The sequence below is a fragment of the Culex pipiens genome, chromosome 3 (assembly GCF_016801865.2).
Source record: "Culex pipiens pallens isolate TS chromosome 3, TS_CPP_V2, whole genome shotgun sequence".
Taxonomy (NCBI): domain Eukaryota; kingdom Metazoa; phylum Arthropoda; class Insecta; order Diptera; family Culicidae; genus Culex; species Culex pipiens.
Window position 1 is genome coordinate 67,192,399 of NC_068939.1, and position 23,168 is coordinate 67,215,566.

The 23,168-nt window shown below is 33.4% G+C and overlaps 1 protein-coding gene across 1 annotated transcript in view; it reads left to right on the forward strand.

The window, feature by feature from the left end:
• The window catches only part of LOC120420924 (tyrosine-protein kinase Drl), a 167,858-nt gene that overhangs the window by 129,561 nt on the left and 15,129 nt on the right, over positions 1-23,168 (forward strand). The window contains exon 11 of the mRNA XM_039584053.2: positions 14,359-14,438. Coding sequence (XP_039439987.1) covers positions 14,359-14,438 — 80 coding nt within the window. The remainder of the gene's footprint in view (positions 1-14,358; positions 14,439-23,168) is intronic.

Here is a 23,168-nt window from a genome sequence, read left to right on the forward strand (position 1 = left end):
TACACCAAATCTGTCACCATTCCCAGATGTGGTATAACTTTTTGTAAATCTCATCAAAACGATTTATTATTAATGCGAAAATACAATACAGATATTTTCAAATTCAAATGTCTCAAAAAGGGTCAAGAATTCAACCTTGTTTTTGGAAGCGTTTGAAAGTATACATCTGAGAGTATTATTGCTGATCATATTACATTTTTTAACTTACAGGTTTCATCATGGTACTGAGAGCCTTCATACAACATAAATAGGTTTTTATGACCATCTTAAAACCTAAAATGTTATTATAGAGTTAAAACGATTTTTTTGCAACTCCGTTTAAAAAAAACAATCTTATTTTTCTTGTCATCGCCAGAAAAAGCAGTGCTGAAATTTGCATTACATCACCCATTTGAGTGCTAAAAATTTCAACTGTTCAGCACTTGATCAATTCTCTACGAAATCGGCCGATTTCGATTATTTTTATTTTTTGTATTTTTTTATTTGACTCAAACTTTGTGATGGCCTTCCCTATCACCAAAGAAGCTATTTTGCGTCATTGCTGTTGTGGCAGCAGTTCATTCGAAAATGGTACGTCGAAAATATTTAACTTTTCAAGGAATTTTTTGGTTGTTTAGGTGTCTTCGGCAAAATTGTAGGTATTGTTGAGGAAATAAACAAAAAACTAAAAACACGGAAAAAAACATTTGCTGATTTTTTATAAACTTTTTTTTGAAATCTTTTTTGATTTCGAGATTTTTTATATGTTTTAGGAGACCAAAACCCGCAACTTTTGAGCCATTGAAAAGTATGGTCAAAAATTCTGCCGCAGAGTTATGAATAGAACTAGAAAAAAAGTGATTTTGAAAAAATCGCAATTTCACACATACAGTTTTTTTTATTATTTTGGCCATGAAATGGGGTCCTTAAGCTAAAATTATTCTAAAAAGTTGAAATTTTGAAGGTTGATTTTTTTAATTATTTGATATAACCCCCAAGGGACTTTGTAAATATTGGCTAGAACTATAGGATAATTTTGACCATTTTCGTCTGGGTCATTATTTTGGCCATGAAATGGGGTCCTTAAGCTAAAATTATTCTAAAAAGTTGAAATTTTGAAAGTTGATTTTTTTAATTTATACCCCCTAAGGGACCATCCATAAACCACGTGGACACTTGAGGGGGGGGGGGGGTGGCGATTGTCCACGCTCCTTACAAAAAAGATTTTTTTTGTATGGACAATTGTCCACGATAAGGGGGAGGGGGGGGGGGGGGTTGAGATTTCCAAAAAAGTGCCCACGTGGTTAATGGATGGTCCCTAAGGGACTTTGTTTAAAATGGCTAATACTATGGGATAATTTTGACCAATTTCGCCAGGGTCATTAATTTGACCATGAAGTGGGGTCCTTAAACTAAAATTATTCTAAAAAGTTCAAAATTTGAAAATTGATGTTATTTAATTATTTGATATACCTCATAAAGGACTTGGCTAATATTGCCTAGAAAAATGGGAAAAATTTTACGATTTTCGTCGGGGTTATTATTTTAGCCATGAAATGGGGTCCTTATGCTAAAATTATTCTAAAAAAATGAAATTTTGAAAGTTGATGTTTTTTTTTTTAATTATTTGATATACCCCCTAAGGGACTTTACTAAAATTGGCTAGAACTATGGAATAATTTTGACCATTTTAATCGTGATTCTTTTTTTTGACCATGAAATGGGGTCCTCTAGCTTAAATTGATCTGATAAAATTAACTTTTGAAAGTTGTTTTTTTTTAAATTTGTTATATTCTCCAAGGGAATTGATTTATTTATTGAAAATTTTTGAAATGTGAATAACAAAAACTGTTATTATTTTCACAGAGTGAGAAAGTCGGAGCAAACGTTGAAGTTCGAGCTGGAGTGAGACCAATCCCAAGAGATCAGACAACTATTTAACAAAATTAACAGTGTTGTAAAGTAGATGGGGATGCAAGCTATTGTTCTTCCCGTCAAGATTTGTGAAAAAGTTAACTATTGTCTCGGAATTTACAAAATAGTTCCAGCTGTCAAAATGCTTATGCGCCCTTTTCAAATGTTGCTCTAGATGGTTTGTTTTCAATTTCAAAATGAGGAATATGTTCTAGATCTAAAACACTGAGTAAAATGATTAAAGAAAATCGCGTGTCGAACCACTCCAAATCGCTCGTCCCTCACAATCAGTTCAAAATGTAAACCAGGTCAGGTTAAACGAATGCGGACATCCTACGCTAAATACTTCTTCAAAATATCACCTTCCGACGGCGCGGGACTCACCCAACAATAACAACCGTATTGTTGGGGCATGAAAATCGAGTACAATCACGACACCCCCCACATTTGGAGCACTTTTCAGCTCTCAACGCAAACCTCGGTGAACGGTGCTTTCACCGCGTCAACAAACGCCCAAATTGAATTAAATTTGTGCCAAACCTGGTGTGTGTTGCGGTTGGCCTATTTTCCGGGGTCGTAGTCTATAAACGTGATTGCTTTCGTGATAACGAGGAAGATGGCTTTCCCCCTTTGGCCGTGCTTTTTTCCAAGAGAATTTGGACAAGATTGTGAAAGGACCGAACCCATTCGTTGATTAGTTTTTCTTTTTATTTCGATTCAGTTTTGTGTGTGTTGCACTGTCCCTACGTGGGCCAATAGGATTGAATTGACGGAAAGAACGTCGTTGAATGGCGTCGTCTTCCGATCCAAACAATGAAATGGGCTAGTTATTGACTCAATGTGACAGCAAAAGCCTCTACCGCGGGACATTGCCCGGCGATCCGGAGGTCAATTAATTAGGAATGCGTTGCAACAGCAGTGGCAGTTACGGCAGGGCAGACCGATCAAATGTTACCACTCCATTACGAGGGACACCCACGGAGCACTGGGTTGACCACTGAACGAGACCATAATGGAACGTAATGAACGCCAGGGGGAAAAGTGATAAAATTTCAAAACTATAAGTAGTATTTTTATTTATAAAAAAAAAAAACATTATTTTAAGCTGAAGGCTGCATTTAAATTTGATTTGATAATTTTCATTTGAACTTTCCCAAATGAAAGAATTTGTCACATTAATCTTGATACCTTAATAAGCGATGAAAAATTGTGCATATATAAAAAGTATAATGCATTAGATTTGGGTATAGAGATTATGCTAGTGATTTTGGAGTTTGAGTGTCCTATAAACGCGATATCACCCAGATATTGATAGATTTTTGTGTCAAGAACAAAGTTTTCATGCATCATAAAAATCATAAGAATCACTTACACTGAAATTAAAACATAGTACCAAATTCCTTTATTCTAGGAATTTTGCTTCTTTTCCTTATTTAGTAATCGGGTTTTTTGGATTACTTGATAAGGAAAGGAGCCAAAATTCCTAGAATTTAGGAATTTGGTACTTTTATTTTTTTTCAGTGTAGAAGGATATATTTTTGCAGAAAAATATCCTGCTTTCATTGATATCATTTTTCACTTAATATCAAAAAGTAAGATTGAATCACTCCACATTAAACGTTATTTTCGATTTCTTTTATTTGGCTATGTGACTACTACTAAGAGGAATATAAAAAGAATCTTACCGTATTTAGGACGACATAAATTTATGGTTTAAACTACTTCTTTAAAAAAGGTACTCCCCAATTTTTCTTCTGAACCCCCAAACTTAAGAATTTTTTATGCCCTTTCAATATAAGTCTTGAATTTGAAATTTTTGAATTCTTATTTTGGGATTGGATAATTTTATGAATGAAAAAAATTAACTATTAAGAATAGAACCATTAGTTGCTGAGATATTGGATATTGATAAAAAGGCTGGGATTTAATTTAAAAAAAACACACATTTTTCTCAAAAAATCATAACGCAGTGACAAAGTTTAAGTCCATACTTCTCTGTAGGTCAAAATTTGCGTCTTTGTCCCCTAAAACATATAAAAAATCTAGAAATTAGAAGTACGGATTATGTGGAATTGAATTTATGTGAAAAACAAAACGCATCCCCATTTTTTTCTTCAATACTTAAAACTTTGCCGAAGACAACAAATCTATCAGAAATTTTTACTTCAAATGTTACAGATTTTCGAATAATTTTGTACATCTTGTGTATAAACAGCTGCCAAAATTGTATAGAGACTTTTCTGATCGATTTGGTGTCTTTGACTTTTCAGAAAAAAATGGATAACGGATAAATCTGATTTTTTATTTAATTTATAATTACCAAAAGTTAATTTCTCAAAAAATGTACTTTTGCGATTTTTTGATCTGGTTTAAAAGATATGAATTTTCTAAAACATCCAAAATCTGGACAAAAAAAATTTAAAAAAAATATTTAAAAGGTAAAACTTAGTTTGCAATCGAAAATTACTTTGAAATTTTTTTAAAATGTTCTTTTTTTGGTACATTTTATCAAAAAAAAACAATACTAAGTTATTTTCGATTGCAACTTCGGTATTGCTTTGAAAAATACGGTTAAGTATTTTTTTTCCAGTTTTTCGATATTTTTAAACACACACACCTCTTAAACCTCCTTTTGCACCTTCACGCATGTCTTTGGTGTCCCCCAAAACCATACAAAAAATATAAACAAATTAAAAAGAACGTGTTTTAGGAATTTAACTACTAGTGAGAAAAAGTTTAAATAAAAATAATCTGATTTTTTATGTGTGTCTATTTTTTTTTTAATGTCGAAGATATTTAATCGATCAGAAAATCCCTTCTCAAGATACAAGATTCCATACATTTAGTTACCCGGGCAGACGGTTATAACAAAATTAATAATATTTCAATAACAAATCCTGTTAAAATAACAAAAAGTGCTATTATTTTATCCTGAACTTCAACTCTACTTTATTTCAATTGAAAATATTTAATAACACGCTAATAAGAAGAAATGTTATAAATTTCAAAAAATTTCCGAATAACAAGATTTGTTATTCGTTTTGTACTCTGACTTAGAAATAAAATCATCATAAATCGCACAAATGGAAATGTTTTTAGTGTCCATAACACAATCTGTTATTATTTTTTTTCTCAATGAACATGATTTTGAATCGGAAAACGGAATGCATTTTCGGATTCTTTGGACAATTTTCCACTAGGAGAAGATTCAATAAGTTTGTAAATAATAAATAATATGTGTTTTTGAAACACAGTTAAAAAAAATCTTCAAATTTATAGGCATTTTCATTTGAACAAATTTCATGTAAAATGTTTAAACTTGTGATTCGTGCTTCGAATTCAGTATAAAATGCAATATAAATCAATAATTTTATAAACAAAACTAGTTTTAACAAATTTCAGGCAAAATTCCGACTTTTTAGCAATTTTACCTAAAATTTATATGTATTTTGTTAAAAAGGTTATAAACATAGTTAACTTAACATAAACATTGATTTTTTCTTACAAACTATATCAGCTACTTTAGTGATGGTAAATTTAACGTAAAATTAAAGTTGGAACATCTTAAATATGATTTAAGCAAGAAAAACTATGACTATCAAAGTCACCCCGGAATTAAAACTAAGAATTTTTAACATAACTATTTTTCTAAACACTACTGAAAAAACTTTTTTTCCAAAATAGTGCATGGACTTAGTGTGGCCTACCCCAGTACATGTTTTAAAAATAATAATCTTGAGAAAACCCTTACCTGTTGGAAAATATTCTAAAAACAATTTGAAATCCTATCAAAGTCACCCCGGTTTACGGTACCCCCTAAGGGACTTGGCTAAAATTAGCTAGAACTATGGGATAATTTTGACCAATTTCGTCGGGGTCATTATTTTGGCCATGAAATGGGGTCCTTTAGCTTAAATTATTCTTAAAAGTTGGAATTTTGAAAATTGTTTTGTTTTATTATTTGATATACCCCCTAAGGGACTTTACTAAAATTGGCTAGAACTATGGAATAATTTTGACCAATTTCATCGTGGTCATTTATTTGATTATGAAATGAAGTCCTTAAGCTAAAATATTCCGATAAATTTAACTTTTGAAAGTTGATTTTTTTTAATTCTGTTATATTCCCTTAAGGAATTAATTCATTTATTGAGATTTTTTTTAAATGTGAATAACAAAAACTGTTATTATTTTCACAGAGCCAGGAAGTCGGAGCTGAAATCTTGTTATTCCTTCATGATTCCTTCTGTGTTATTGGTTTGTTATTGCAATATTATTATAATAACAGTTTCTTGCATGGAAAAACTAATAATGCAAAATGACTTGTTTTTACATAGGGAATGCGTGGACAAATTTTCATCCAAATCAAAAATGGAAAATTCAAATATTGCGAAAAAATGCGAAATCGTAGAGAAAAAAATATAAGAACTCAATGGTTCTTTCAGCACTAGAATGATGCTATAAAGATGGGCTTTTCATTTCTTGTATTGAAAAGCAATTCATTTCAATATATTTTTTTAATATTTCTTAACAATTGTATGAAAAGGTATATCAATCAAAATTTAATCAGATCAAAGAAATTACAATTTGTCCAAATTTAGTAGGGTAGGGTAGTCATCAATGAGACACTTTTGGTTTTCAACTTTCAACGATTTTTCTAATTTTTTCATCAGCATGTTTTAATGAGCTTTTAGTTGCATTATCATTCTTTTAATGTGTTCTAACATTGACAAAAATATGAGATCGATCCGACATCTACAGCCAGAGTTATTCAACTGTCTCATTGTAGACGCACTTGGCAGGAACAATGAGACAGGTGGGGAACAATGAGACACTTTACGAAAATCAACATTTTTCTAGCAAAACATCATGTTTTTGTATTGTTCCATTGCAGGTGACTTGCCTTGAACATTTTAGAGCAATTTTGCCAACATGAAACTTTTAATAACAAAAGTTACACTAAAAAGTATTTCAATTTTGTAAAATCCATATATTAATACCAAATAACTTTGTATTTTTGGTTTAATGAAGTTTAAACTCTATAAATATGCCAAAAATCACTTTTAATTCATGTTTTGAAAGATTTCCATCGATTTTGAAAAGTTTATTGAAGAAAAATCAAAGTGTCTCATTGTTACCCATGGGCTGAAATGAGTGGGGAACAATGAGACAGCCCTGGATTCTGAGTTTATTCTAAATTTTGGCCAAATCTAATGAAAGGACATTGTAGCCCAACTTAATCCCTATGGAACGTCGAAAGAAATTTGAAGAAATATTAGTTTTGGTGCAAATGGCAGCCTACGAGCGAAAAAGTAATTTTTGTCCATAATTTACTTTTACACCCCAGAATCAAACATTTATGAATAACTTTTCAAGGGAGCGTCCATAACCAAAGCCACTAATATGGCAGACGTGTATCCAGTAGACACACCTTTCCCCCAAATATGAGCCTGATTGGTTGAAACTACGACTTGTGAGAGCCATTTTATCATTGTTCCCCGTGTCTCATTGATGACTACTCTACCCTATGGTTATTTTTTCTAAAAGCAAAACCATTGTGCTGTGAATAGTCCTGATTGTAACCTACTACTTTGTTGAAGACACCGATTCGATAAGAAAACTCAGTTCAAGTTACAGATTTTTGAAAATTTGTCAGAGCACTTTTGTAGGAACTGTCCTAAAATGTTGATAAAGATTTGTATGAAGAAATAAATGATACGAAATAGATCATTCAGACTTTTTCAACCATCAACATACAATTTTTAATCGAATCCAAGATTTATTGGAAATACTGAACTTTCTTACTCAAAGCTATGATTTTTTGAAACAAATTGCTGAAAATGAATCAGGCAACGTTGCAATTCCATTACGTGTCCCTACCCTGCGCCACCATAAATTGCTTCCAGTTGATGGAACACTTTGTGAAAACCACAGCCTAATGGCCGACACGTTATTTAGGCCATGTGTGTGTGTGTGCAAGCGTGGAAATTACGAATGCCCTGCACGCATAATGTCCAAAACATTCCCAGAAAGCATTAGCGAACGAGAGCTAATTCATAACCGCATTATGTTCGATTATAAATTAATAATAAATAAAGCTCAATTAATTAAATTAATTCGCTTGCCACCCAGCTTTTACGACACACCCATCCCACCTTTTTTCCCGGATGGTTTAATGTTGCTTCTCAGTTTGTTCAGATTTTCTTCCTTGTTTTTCTGGAGGGGAAAACCCAAAAACCTTAAGGGGTTGGGAAATTATGGTCATAATAATAATATTGCCATTTGTCGGGCTCCCCCAGTTTCCTCATTTCGAAATGGATCCAAAGTAGCATTTCATTTTGCTGCTCGTTAAAACAAATATATTTCATTTTGCTAGAGCTGCTGCAATTGTTTCAAGGAAGGGATGCAATCCTTTTAGTAAATTGAGAGAAAGTTGAACTTTTGAAGAAATCTGGAGCAAATAAAGAAACTTGAGAATTTGATAGTGACGCTCGTACAACAGATATGATCATAAAATTGTTAATAAAATGAAAGCAGTATACAAACTTATACGACTTTGTCAAGTGGAAGTTCAAACGGACTAATTTAGGCAACTAAATTTGCAAGGCAATTCCTGCAGCATCCAAAAACCACTTTTCTCCTCGCAACAAAATAGCTCTCCTCTCACATCATTTCCAGTGGTTTTAGTGTCTTTATGGCTTTCCCGGTGTTATTGTTTCATATTTATTCATTCTCTTTGTGTCGCTAGCAAACCCTCGCCACATACGACGGGCTCAAACGAAATTCGCCGTCGAAACCATTTTCCTAAGTCAGTCGGCCATAAGATTTTATGGCCATTCATTTGTTCCCCCAACACACACACAATTCACACACACAAAATCGGGGATGGTGACGGCGTCGATGGAACGCAGCGACAGTATTAAACAAGGACGACTTTTACAAGCCACAGGAACTAAATTACTTTATTGGCCTGGCGATGTCTTTCGTTCAATGGTGGAGGAAATTCTGTAAAGGGGAAGATGGGATAAAGCAGTCAAATACTCATTTGGATGAAACATTGTCCATGCATTCCCATTATCGAAAGGATCCATTTTAAATCATCAATTTTTCATGCAAGTCTTCTTACATTTGTGTGGGCCAGTCAAAATGGGCGGGTGTGCGACAAAAGGTCGAAAGACGTTAGGTCGAATTGACAAAAGGGTCGAATGGGCAAAACGTCGAAAAGACAAAAGGTCGAATGTGAAATAATTAACATTATAATCTTATTCAAAAAAATCTTGAAAAAAATATTTTCTTACAAGCAAATCTGATTTTTTTTTTTCAGTGAGTAACATGAGCAGTTCTTCAAAAAAAAGTTCGACTTCTTAAACATTTTTAATTTAAAATTTTTAATTTTAAAAACAAATTATTCTTGCTTGTAAAAATATTTTTGTGAGTTTTTCCATTCTTCCAAACTTGAGCAGTTCGACTTCTAAAATATTTTTCAATTCAATATTTTTTTTCTTGTTTTTAGTTATATTTTTGTGAGTTTTTCCATTCCTTCAAACATGAGAAGTTCCTCTAAACAAAAGTTCGACTTCTAAAATATTTTAGAAGTTTATTTTTATTTTTAAAAACAACCTTTTCTTGACCTATTTTTGTGAGTTTTTTCATTCTTTCAATTATGAGCAGTTCTACCAAAAAAAAATAGTTCGACTTCTTATTTTTTTAAGTTTTTTTTATTTTTTAAACCTTTTTTTGACTGTCGCAATAATTTTGTGAATTTTTCCATTCATTCAAATATTAGCAGTTCTTCTTTAAAATACTTTTCTGAAATATTTTTGAAGTTTTTATTTTATTTATATAAATCGATGGAATAATTTAAAAACAAAAAACGAAAAAGCCTTGCTTCTTAAATATTGTTGCAAGTTTTCTTTCATTTTTCAATCTATTTTTCATGGTCACAGTAGATCTAAGAAAAATAGCTGTGTATAAAAAATCGATCGTATTTTTTATATTTTCAAAGAAAAACCCCCTCTAACTCCCCTTCCTCACTAATTCAAAAAGTCTCTAGCAATCCGGGGCAAGTTTTTATTGAGAAGACTTCTAAAATTTAAAGAATATAGAAGTGAAATCAAATAAAAATCTTCAGACCCTCTTTCCATAGCTGCTTTTTTATATTTGTGTATTCAGGCTTACATCAAAAGTTTTGTATTGTATTTTTTTAATTCGACCTTTTGTCCTTTCGACGTTTTGTCCATTCGACCTTTTGTCCATTCCACCTTTTGGCATTCGACCTTTTGTCCATTCGACCTTATGTCTTTCGACCTTTTGTAATACATTCAAAATGGGCATGAGGATATTCTAAAATCTACATCTTAAGTTGAGTTGAGCGATTTTGTGTCTTTGGCAACTATAACTATAAGTTAAATTCCTAATATACTCATTATTAATTTTCGATTTTTTTTATATGTTTAAGGGAATTAAAAAAGACATCTTCTGAGGAATGGTGCATTATGGTGCAAAATCTGGTTTAAGAAATATGAGTTCTTGAAAATATCGTGTTTGTTGAGAAATATCGAAAACCTGGACAAAAAAATCATAAAGCAAAACTTTTGAAGCAAAATTAAATTTGCAATCGAAAAGTACTGTTATAGCCCAGAAATGAAAAGCTGAAGTAGTTCAAGCAAGTTAACTTCGCTTTATCTAGGTTACTTCTTTTTTGATGGAAACATTTCATTTGTGTTTCGAATCGGCCCCAATATTCAATAATTATTTTAGAAAAACTTTTGCATACATGTTTTACTATAAGTACGCTAAACTATGAATTCCGTAGGCAACAAATAGCGGAATCGGTTAGGGGTCGCTTTTTATCGTTAAAGTTGGTGAAAAAAATCCTTTCATACAAAAACATCTTTTTTAAATCGTAATATTTAACACGGCTCGTTTTGCGAACTTGGACAAAGTTGTTTGTCATTAAATTTCAATTAAGATTCTCACATTTGACAATACATACAATACAGCCGATACATTTAACGCCACCTTTTGGCGGCATTTTGAAATTTTTGTTTTTCCTCATACATTTTTTCGATTTTTCCATGTAAACTTCAACGATACAAAGCGAACCTTAATCCTTAACCGATTTGGCTCAAAATTGGCAAAGTTACTTTGTTTTCCTAAAGAATCGAGCCAGGGGGTGTCTCTTAAGATTTTTAAAAAAATATTTTTTTTCTTATCACCCTAATATGCCTATCCTGAATATTTACAGCTGGCCTTAAGAATGAAATAACAACTTCAAAATAGTGTTTTGAGTTGAGTCGATTATATCATACAGCTAATTATACTACGAATAAAGCATAATAAAAAATAATTTACTATAGGTTTGATTCCCAAAAATCTCTAGGAATGATCTTATACTTGCAGATTCAGAAAACATTTCCAAATAATTTATATAATTTCCAAAATAATGAGGTAACCTGAATTAATGTTAAGTTGAAAAACTTTGACATTATTATAACTTTATTGTTTGTAATTTTTAAATTCATTTTCTTATTTAATTACTGCCACCCTTTCATTTATTTTAATAAAAATTAAATTGGAAATTATTGGTTTAATTTTCATGGTTGGAAAATGCAACTTTTGTTCATGTTTCTGCTCTTTGCAAAAGAAAATAATTTGGATTTATTTATTTAGCCTTATTTAAAAAACGGATTCGTTCAAAATTTTTTAGTTAATTTCCAATTAATGGTCTCTTAAAAAAAACCTTAGAGTTGCCATTCGATTAAATATGCTTGAAATAACCGTTTAACAATTTGTTTCAAAAGGGTTCATGTTTTTTTTTTGTCAGAATTTAAAAATAAATTATAGAAAAAAAATACTTCACCAATAATAACATTCTCAATGCAAACATGAAACTATAATTTTACCAAATTCTACATAAGAACATTAAGTTATGAATTATCAACAAGATGCTACTTTTCATAATTATTTTTAATTGAGTTTATTGGGCTTGTTAAGCGTACATTGCAATCAGATTTATTTTGTGTTATACAGTCCAGACTCGATTATCCAAAGCCTCGATTACCCGAAGCTTCGATTATCCGAAGTTCGATTATCCGAAGGTTTGTATGGGACTTCGGATAATCGAATCACGAACAATTTATTTTTATGTTTTTATTTTTCTTGATTTAATCATCAAATTCGAGTTCTGCGACCCCATTTTAGTCAAAGTTGAATGGTTGATTGCCTACTAAATAATAAATTGCATTTTTTTTTTCAATATTTCGCCACCGCCATATTGGCCGCCAACTTGGATTCAAACATTTTAAATCACTTTAGCTTACTTAAGCTCGACATTCAAAAATTAGACAACGAAACTATCTCTGATTCGATTATCCAAAGTGAATTTTTTTCGAGGCCTTCTGATGATCGAGTCTTGACTTTGAATTGCAAACAAAACATTTTTTTTAAACAAAAAAGATTTATGTTGCTAATAGTTGAACTCATTTAAGAGAAAAGTGATTTCATTGAAATAATTCTAGCCAAGATTGTTTTTTTAAATAAAAGCTGGAACGCAGCAAAAAAAGCATAAATTCCTGGCCATGGTTTTAACACTTGAATTAAAATAAGTATTAAAATGCATTATCCATTCCATTGTTCCATTGTCCATTGTTTTGCAATCATTATTTTCCAAAATATTCAAGTAATGCCAAAAATGGGTGGAAATTTTATTTTTTCGCAGAACTGTACATCGGAATTTTATAAAATTTGAAAATATTTTGAAACATGTATAAAAATGCCTGCCAGCACATTGTTTTCAGATTGTATTCAGTTGATAAGATTTCTAGAGTGATTTGAAAAGTACTTTAAAACAAAATTTTGTTATTTATATTATGTCGAAATGTTTGAAAACAAAAACATCTTAAAGAAAATAAAACAATCTGAAAATAATAAAAAATAATACTCATTTCAATTTAAATAAACTTAAATATTTTTGATTGATATGAAAATGCACGCAAAAAAATACAATGAAAAAAATTAGAATCATATTTTTTATAGACCTATTAACTGCCGTTCTACGCATAATTGTCCCATGTCATTTTTGGACAATTTTGACTTTTTAACATTTTTATGTTAAATTTTTCGTATCCTTTAAGAAAAACTCATATAATCGGGTACAAGTCTGTTTGTCCCATCGTTAAACTTCTACGCATAATTGTCCCACCAAGTATTTTCTTATACGAAATCATTAGTTTTATGTAGCATTATGTCGTGTTTACCTGTTGTTTAGCAAGAGGATCACAAATAAGAGTGATACACTGATAACTGGGCCAATTAGGGACACATAGGGCGAATAGGAACCCACGGGACTATTATGCGTAGAAACACAGAAATCGATCGAAAAATTTCAATCGCGTTTTTCTCAGTTGCATTTTTTCGAACATGGGACAATTATGCGTAGAACGGCAGTTAAGGTCGTTTCAAATATTTTTCAAAGTTTATGTCACCCCCCCCCCCCCCCCCCCCTTCAAAATTTGCCTGAATAATCATGGGGCAAAAAAATATTTTTTCGAGAAACTTCAAAATTTTAATGAAAATTGAAGTTTAATCAATATACCTCGATATTTTCAAAACTAATGATTCGAAAGCAACTGTACCGCTGTAAAATGCATTTTAAAACACTTTTTTCGTCCAAATGTTGAAATCTAGGCTTGTAATTTCAATTTTTATATTTTTTTTTGCATCCCCCCCCCACGACTTTGGTCAGAGCCGAGGGACATAAACTTCAAAAAATATTTGCAACGGCCCATAAGGCGAAAGGTTGTCAAAGACATCCTATCGATCAGAAATTCGTTTCTCATTAAATGTTTATTTTTAAATTTTGGCTTTAAAAACGTGAAAAAATTGAAGTAATAATATTTAGCAAATAACAAACAGATAAAAGTATCAAAAATTAAATAAAGTAATGGATCATGTTTTCAATGCTGAATGCAAAAAAAAAAAACAAAAAAAATCCTTTTAAGTGATTGAAATAATTGAAGCTCAAAAAAATTATTAAAATTTGGAAAAAAAAAGTTTTTATTAAAATATTTACGAGCTTAGAATCATTTAGAAAGTCCACCCTCCCCTATCCAATTCCAAACGGCAGTTCCTTTAATGTCACCTTTATATTCTTTCACTTTGTACTGAGGCGTGGACGCGCTTCTTTTTTCTTCTACGGATTTAATGAATTCTATCTGCAGGAGATCAAAGTGCGGTGTGCGGAAACCAAGAAGATTAAACCAAGTGGAGTGGGGGGAGCTGAACGAAAACGCTTTTTTATTTGCTTTCTCACTTTACTTTGACCACCTGCTGCTGCGGTTTCGGAGATGGTGTCGGACTGAACTGGACTTTATAGACTGGCCAGCGGGGGAGATTACAGTTCCATAGACTCAGCTTCTCTTTTCTTCTTTTTTCTCATTTCATGGTTTCCGGCCGGCTCAACAGGAAGTGGACTCGTTCGAGCTGGCTGCGTACCTTCGCGATGGCTATCGGTTAGCGCAACCCGTGAACTGCCCGGATGAGTTGTAAGTATTATTGCTTCTGCTTTAAATTTGCTCCCCTACTCTGCAGATTGTTAAAGGTTGGAGGGTCCACCATATCGGTATTTGTGAAAGAAGGTGGAAATACGGATTTTAAACGGTACTTGGCAAATCTGAGGATTATCCTTTGAGCGGAAAAGGTATTTTCCGTGGGATTTTGAGGGTCACAGGTGTGCAAAGAACGAAACTATTTGTGGGTGTTTTTAAAAGAATTCAAAAGCACAGCTTTCAGTTACTACAACCATAAAAACCATTATTAATTTTCTCAATCTCCCATCACAGAATTTGTGACGAGACAAAACTCATTAAAACTACTGCAATAAATTGCTAGATTGCTGCTCATTACACGCCATGTTATTCAATCAACTTGGCTAATAAATTTGAAAGGGGGCAAAACTTTGCCAAACAAAACACTTCACTTGCTCCGAGATGCTCCCAGATTTATGCTCGGTAATCAAACAAACGCGATCTTTTCGAAATACAACTCACAGCGGAAATTTTCCCACCCCAAAGTGTTTCGTGATTTTTGCAAAGTGGGGGAGGGGTCTTGAGTCGGTCAAAGAGCATGACAACTTTAATCAAAGCAAATGGAATCATAACTTTATTTCCCATCGTAAAACACTTTCAGCTTGCTTTTTTTATAACAACTCGGCAATAATAACTTCAAAGAGCAGAAAGTCCTCACGAAGGCCTCGACTGAAAATGTTGGGCAAACAGGAGCCGAGCATTATAATAAAAAAATTCTGTACACCACCCCCCTGAGAAAAAAGAAAGAAAGAAAAAAAAACTGCCAGCAAAAATCATTGTTCTCTTTAGTGCCATAACTTTGGCGGTAATTTGCTGCCATACTTCATGACTTCCCTTCCCCTGCCTGTAAAACCCATATCATCGAAACCGCATTTCTCCAGCGTCCCATTCCAGCCCATATTGGGCCCATCGGAGCACGGGTTACGGGAGGAGGGGTCCAGGTTCTGCCACTTTGCCACTCTGCTACTGATTACAATGAGAGCTGGCATAAAAATGAACGAGAGAACAGGAGGGCGCAGAAGAGGAAAAAAACGGCAACAAAATATTTACTTCAAATAAAAACCGGGAAATCTGCGAACCACTTCCACCACCTTAACTGCTTCAGGGTTTAGGGGGTTACAAACACGGGAATTGATACTTTTACACATTTCCTAGACCTTGTTGATTTGCATTAATAACTAGTTTTTTATAGAGTATAAAAACCCGTTCTTGCTAAAGTTTGTATGAGAATGTGATTTAGAGCTTCAAAACGGTTTTTAAAACATTAAGATAACCCATCCCCAGATCCCAGAGGGGACAATTTTGCAGAATATCATTCCCCAGAAATCTATCCGCCAGGATGGCCCAATCTGCAGATTTATCAATTTTCTACAAATATTTATTGTTGTTGATCTCTTCAAATGAAGAGTTAATTTTTAATTGAATAATTAATGAAACTAAGAGATTTTTTTCTTTTGAGTTGGTTCAAATCTTCAAATCAATAAAAAAAATCTAATATACAAAACATCAAATCTTATAAATAAGAAGGGAAAATCTCTATGAATTTCATGTTTGTCGTTAAAACATTAATCTTCAAATATCATAAAAATGAAAACCAAAACCAAAACCAAAATCAAAACCAAAATCAAAACCAAAACCAAAACCAGAACCAGAACCAGAACCAGAACCAGAACCAGAACCAGAACCAGAACCAGAACCAGAACCAGAACCAGAACCAGAACCAGAACCAGAACCAGAACCAGAACCAGAACCAGAACCAGAACCAGAACCAGAACCAGAACCAGAACCAGAACCAGAACCAGAACCAGAACCAGAACCAGAACCAGAACCAGAACCAGAACCAGAACCAGAACCAGAACCAGAACCAGAACCAGAACCAGAACCAGAACCAGAACCAGAACCAGAACCAGAACCAGAACCAGAACCAGAACCAGAACCAGAACCAGAACCAGAACCAGAACCAGAACCAGAACCAGAACCAGAACCAGAACCAGAACCAGAACCAGAACCAGAACCAGAACCAGAACCAGAACCAGAACCAGAACCAGAACCAGAACCAGAACCAGAACCAGAACCAGAACCAGAACCAGAACCAGAACCAGAACCAGAACCAGAACCAGAACCAGAACCAGAACCAGAACCAGAACCAGAACCAGAACCAGAACCAGAACCAGAACCAGAACCAGAACCAGAACCAGAACCAGAACCAGAACCAGAACCAGAACCAGAACCAGAACCAGAACCAGAACCAGAACCAGAACCAGAACCAGAACCAGAACCAGAACCAGAACCAAAACTCAGAATCAAATCTTAGAATCAGATTCTGAACAAACGATTGTGTTTACATCCCGCAAGACAATGTAGTTTTAAGTTCTATTGTAACTGTTCAATAAAAGTACTCTGCCTCTTCGCGCGCTGACCTTCATCCGAGACGGTTGGCAGGGCCTGATCGCCACGAAAAAGCCGTGTAGAGGGATGCCATTTTCTTCAAAGGTGGTGTCTGTATGTTCTAAACAAAATATCTGTAGGTAATTTATAGCTCTGAATAGTGTTTCGCAAAACGGCATGAATTTTGAACTGTCAAAGTGGAACCAATTTACTGTTCGCCAAAAGTAGAGAGTATTCTTATCGACCACCAAAAAATGTTGCAACAATGAAAACTGTGCGGTTTCTAAGGAACTGGAGTCTGAAGTCTTAAGAAAGTTGAAGGCGAGATCACCATTTTTTTTATAATTATGAATGGAAGTTGTTTGTGGAGTCGGTGAGGTTGTATCCATGCAGAAACTGTTTTTCTTGTTTAAAAACCTACTAGTTTAGTGAAAATTTTCTCTGTTAGATGGATCAGCTTCACAAGAATTAACGATGTTTTTTCGCTGGACCATGTAGAGCTGCAGAATTCCAAAATCAGCCAGGAAATTTATCTGCAACATCGCAGAATGACACCTTCGCCGCAGTGTCACTCGTAAAAAGGAAAAACCTCTTCTAACCGATCGAAAACACATACAATATACTAGCAAAAAATGTCAAAAACTCGACAAAATAAAACTCATACCACTGATTCTAAAACAGCTCATTTACCAGCAAGAAAAAAGTCATGCTTGTGCTTTAACAGCCTCTTACTTTGTAGATGTAAACAAAGTGGGATCATTCGAAAATCACGTTACGTATTCTCGCTATTCATCACCGAGGATTTAAGTAGTTTGTTTTTTTTATATATATTCATAACTTATTTTTATTAGGACCACTTAGGAACTGGGATCATGTTAGGGGGGTGGTTTTAATCACTCTATAAATGATAGGAAAGCACCTAAAGGTGGATTTAGTATCGTTTTTTTTTTTTTTGTTTTAATTGTTATGCCGTTGCAAATATTTTTTGAAATTGAAATTACATGTTATGGTATTGACATTTGAATGCAAAAGGTGTGTGAAAATACATTTTACACCTGCCCAGTTGTTTTGCAATCATTAGTTTTCAAAATATCGAAGAATTGACGATTTTTTTTGCCGGAAAAAAACTTTTTGCAGTACTGTATCACTGAATTTCACAAACATTCAAAACAGTTTTGATCGATCCCAGACATGCTAAATATAATTTTGAACGCAGAAAAATGCATTTTAAATTGTTTTCAGTTCATTAGACTTCTTATTCCATTAAAATTTGGATGTTTTTTGAAAAAAATATTTTGTTTGCCCTCCGATTTTTCGGACCGATTTGAAGGTGGGGGGAAGGGGGCGACATAAACTTTGCCACTTTTTTTTTCCTTGCACCGACCTTGATTTTATTCAATTACAGCTACATGTGTGAGGTATAACATTTTAAGCTGAACATAACCCCTTAAATCACCATCCGGAATCTGAATCGTCCTCGGTGCAGTTAAAAAGTCCCTTATCAGACGCAGCAAAGAGTAAACGAAGCAGGCAGCTCCTCGCTGCTCTTTGGTGGGTTTAAAATTTCGTTTTATGTTCGAATAAATGGTAAATTGAGCTTTCGAAAGCTTTGCTCTGTTGTTGGCACACCCTTCTGTTCTCTTCCAGCGATGCTGTTGTCGCTCATACATTTGCATATTGTCATGCGGCTATTTTCAAGTCAGTTTTTTTGTGGTAAAGAGAAAAGACACAGAAAAAGAAGGATGAATTGCACTTGCAATAAAAGAAAACGATTAAGTCCTTTTGTTCTGTCGCCATTTTACCGTTACCCTTGTTACAAGATATTGTCACAATTGATGCAAATTTTGGATTCTTAAGACTTTTGAACAAACTAAAATTTTCTACAATCAAGGACTTTTATTATCCCAAAAAACTTTTTATCGGTAATATCTCCTCAAGTAATTTTCTCCAAAAATATTTTCGCAAATTTAAGCGTCCAAAGCAAAAATTTCACCAGAGGTAACAATTCTCTCACAAAAGTCTACCCGGGAAACACCGGAAAAATAAATATGTTGCTGTTTATTCATTCATTACGAGGCCATCACTTTCCGCTTAAAACGACACCCCCCCTTGGAAGCTTGTTCTGTCCCCTTCCTGGATGAAAATTTCTTCCCTACTAAGCCTGCTCTTTGATGGTCACCGTGTCGAGAGGCAAAGGAGTAACTTAACGAGCACCGAGGAGAGAGTGGGCTCGTTTTGCATAAAACCCATAAACAACTCGCGGGAAAGTGAGATGAAGAGCCCTTAATGTGCTCGGGGGGAAGGGAAATTCGGGGAGGGACCCCGGAAAAGTCAGGAAACAACATTTTTCGGTGTGTGTCTCTTCGGAGTGGCATTCCTCTCCGCCGACGTGATGTGGCGCAACGGGGAAAGTTTTCTACAAAAGAGTCGCTCTGCAATAAATGACACTCGAAAGAGCTGCAGAAACAGCACGTATATTTTGCATATTTATACGTTCAGTGTATAATGTCAACTTAAACTTTGATACTAACTATGGGATAACTCATTTAGAGTGACGGAATGTCAGGAAAATATTTTCTGCAGTTTTATGTTGACAATTATGTTTTTTTTTTGCCCAATCAACATTTGAGAAATATGCAATATGTAAATTTTCAAGATTTTGTGTTACATATTTTGCTCAAGTAAGTATAATCAGGTATGCGTCCACAACACACAAGTTTTAACAGCTCACTCATTCATGGAGCTCAAAATTTAAACAAAAAAAAACAAACATCCATCAGTGGCCACCCCCAAATGAAGTTGTCAGCCACAGCAAATAAATTCATCGGAATGTAAATCCTCTTAGCCCCGATAACACCTTCCTGGGTGGCAGCGCGACGTAATCTCTCGCTGGGCAACGCTGCCATAAACCTAGAAAAAAAGCTAGAAAAAATATAGAGTTACCAACTATGCTTCCCTCAAAGCAATGCTCTGCTCACCCATTCAAACTTTTTCACACTTAGTGAATGAAAAGCTGAGCAGTTCTCTGGAAAATCATCAAATTTAGGGTAAAGCAAATATTTGCTATATTTTTGATAACTTAACAAAAAAAATATCTTTTAAATTGAAATACAATTGAAACACTTGTTAAAGCACAGATTATTCTAAACTCGTTTAAAAATTTTGAAACCATATAATTTAATTCGAGTTTGTTGATTGATCAGACTTTTAAAAAATATTCCAATTCCTTGTCTATTTCACATTCTTCATCATTTTTTTGTCTGTAGAATATACATAAAATAATAAATTAGTTCTAAATAAAGCTTCACTCAGCTAATTTAACGACATTTATTAATTTTCATTTTCATTTTGATTAGTTACTTAAAATAATTATTCTACTGATTTTCAACAATTACGCTCATCTTTCGTCAAAATTTAGACAATTGTTTGTTTGTAACTTTCAAAGGGATTTATAACTCAACCTACGATCAATGAATAAAGAGATATCCAAAAAAAAAAAATGATTTTAGTATTTTTTTAAGTAAAGTCTGTAAGTCTGCCCTAATAAAACGATGTGAAAATTACAACTCTAAACAACTTGAGTTATGCATTTTGTCAAAAATTTCTCAGCGCTGCAAAATTCAAACGAAGAATCCAAAACTTCAATGAAATAAGACGAGCAATCAATAATTAAATAATTAAAAATGCTATTTCCTGCTTTGATAATAATTTTAAGCATGATTGAATTTGTTGAAAAAATGTTTAATTATTATGCAATTTCAATGTACAGTTCCGCAAAAAAAAAAAAACATTCGCAAAAACAAAAAATTTTCGCTGCAGAATTTTTAATTTTTTGAAAATTAATTTTCTGTTTATTGCCTTTTTTTACTAAAGAAAGGTATAGGGTTAGCTTTTGGCTCCGACTCAAAATCAAGCTTCTTCATCAAATCCATTCTCGAGAAATATTAATTGGAAAAATTTGCAAAAAAAAATCATGGCATTGTCAAGTTGAGCTTCACATGCAGACGCGAGTTATGCTGGCGCGTAAAAGTTTTTGATACTAGATTAGTCCCTTTTTGTACAAGTTGCCCTATCGATTGCTCGTTCATCACTCATCGCATATCATGATTATCTCTGCACTGCGTCAGTGTTGTTTTTGAATTGACCAAACGATTTTCGGTTGTTATGCTCATGCTACTATGTTTTTTTTTCCCAAGAGCGAGAGAAACCGAATCGCTCACTAAAATGGATCAATTTTGGAACAACGATATCAAATGACTTTCACAGATTGAAGGCTGAGCCTTCCTTTAGGTGTTTTAATACTCCCAACAGAGTTATCTACGTGCGCATGTATTGCGTGTACATATACGAAGGTGATTGAGTTTAAATTTTGTCCGACCAGTAAAATCAAATGGTGCGCTAGAGTGTGTACACGAAACGTCATAAAGCATAACTAGTTAAAATGTTTGAGCACATTTTAGAAGCACAAGCGTTTTGTTTTTTTATTATTATTATTTGTTTGGAAGTGCGTAAATTCTAATTCGTCTTTCATTTGCGTAATGCGTTTTGCTAGATTTTACACGAGCATCAATTTTTATGCGAATATAATATTTTTTATGCGAATTCAAATTTAAATTACGTGCTCTTCTCCGTTTCTTTTTGTACTAACAGTATTTAACAGTGCACAGTGGTCCGAAACCGAAATCTAGCGTGACAAAATTGATAGCGGCCACACGTTAAGATTTAGAGCTTTGGTGTCTTCGAGACAAATGATCAGGGTCAATAGGGGCATCTTTTGGTATGGTGGGCATTAGGGTGGTCCAAATTTTAGGGTGGTTCAGAATTTTTATTTTGGCGGGATGATGAGATAGCGCTTTGGTGCCTTGAGAAAAGTTGTAGAGAACACCATTCTGAGCAACTTTGCTGAGGAGCACAAAGCTCTATCTTCAAACGGGAAGTTTCTAGAGCCATTTTTGTAATTTAGGTTGAAGTGTTTATGAAAAAATTAGTTTTTTTTAATTTATCAACTCAGGCTTGTGTCGTAGCGAGTTGGTGTCTTCTAGACATTTGTAGAGCTTATCAAAACACACATTTATCTTCCCATAGAGAAAAAATCGGACCTTTAAAATGAAAATTATAGCCAAAATACGACGAAAAAGACGCCATTTTGAAATGTGAATAACTCGAAAAGGTGGTGGAGTTTGACCTCGCTCTTAGGAGCATCTGAAAGTATATATTTTAGAGTACATTTGAGGAACCATTCGGCCACGCACTGCCACTTGTCGATTGCTATTGGGTCCTAAAATTAAGCTTAAATTGGTTATAAGTTTAATTGTTCACAACGATAAAACTTATTTTTCTTAGTACAATGACACTTTGTACGTCCGCAAAGGATTTAAATTAGATTTTTTTTAATATTTTTTTAAATCGAAAGAAAAAATCCAAATAATATTAACGTTGAATATGCAACATTTTATTGCACAAACAAAATGCATAGGTGAAAATTTGATCCTCAGCTTTTTATTTATTTAAACACTCATTTTATTTATTGACCACTTCAAGATCGGCCTTGAGGGCCGCTCATAAAACTATTTTGTAAAGCTGTCGCGGGCCTGATGAAATGGCTTCACGGGCCGGATCTGGCCTGCTGGCTGGACGTTGGGCAGGCCTGATCTAAGGTTTTTTCTCAAAATTTATTTTCCCTAAAAGAGCAAAATGTGAACGTAGAAATATGTGAATTGATCTCAGTTGAAAGGTTCTCCATATCTCTGAATTACAAATGTAACATCCTGGAACAGAACTGCTAAATTCTAATAAAAACAAATTGCAAATATGTAAAACTGACTTATGATTGGTATTTCAAAAATAGTTTGATCTCGAATAATGATAAAAAAACAGTAACCTTAATAAATAAATTGTTAAAAATACGTGGATGGACAATTTGTATAGTTTTATTGTTAATACATTTTATTTATAATGCATAATCATTTTCCCGGAATCACTTCTATTTTATCTAGTTTACATTCTATTTAATTTCGAATCAAAACAAATCAATATTCAACAGGTTTGTCTAGTCAAAATCTAGAAAAAACTTTAAAATTTTGAAAGACTTTTAAAGACCAACAAATAAAAATATTATCTGGTACCAAGCCTTTAAATATTTAAAAAAAAATAAAATCAGTTAACTAACTTTGCCTTGGGGACCAAACCAAATCATCAAATATCGGGAAAATTTCACGGGAAGGCTAAATCTTAAAAATTCTTTTATGTTAAAAATTAATATTATGAAGCAAAAACTATTTTATATTGAAGAAATCAAGT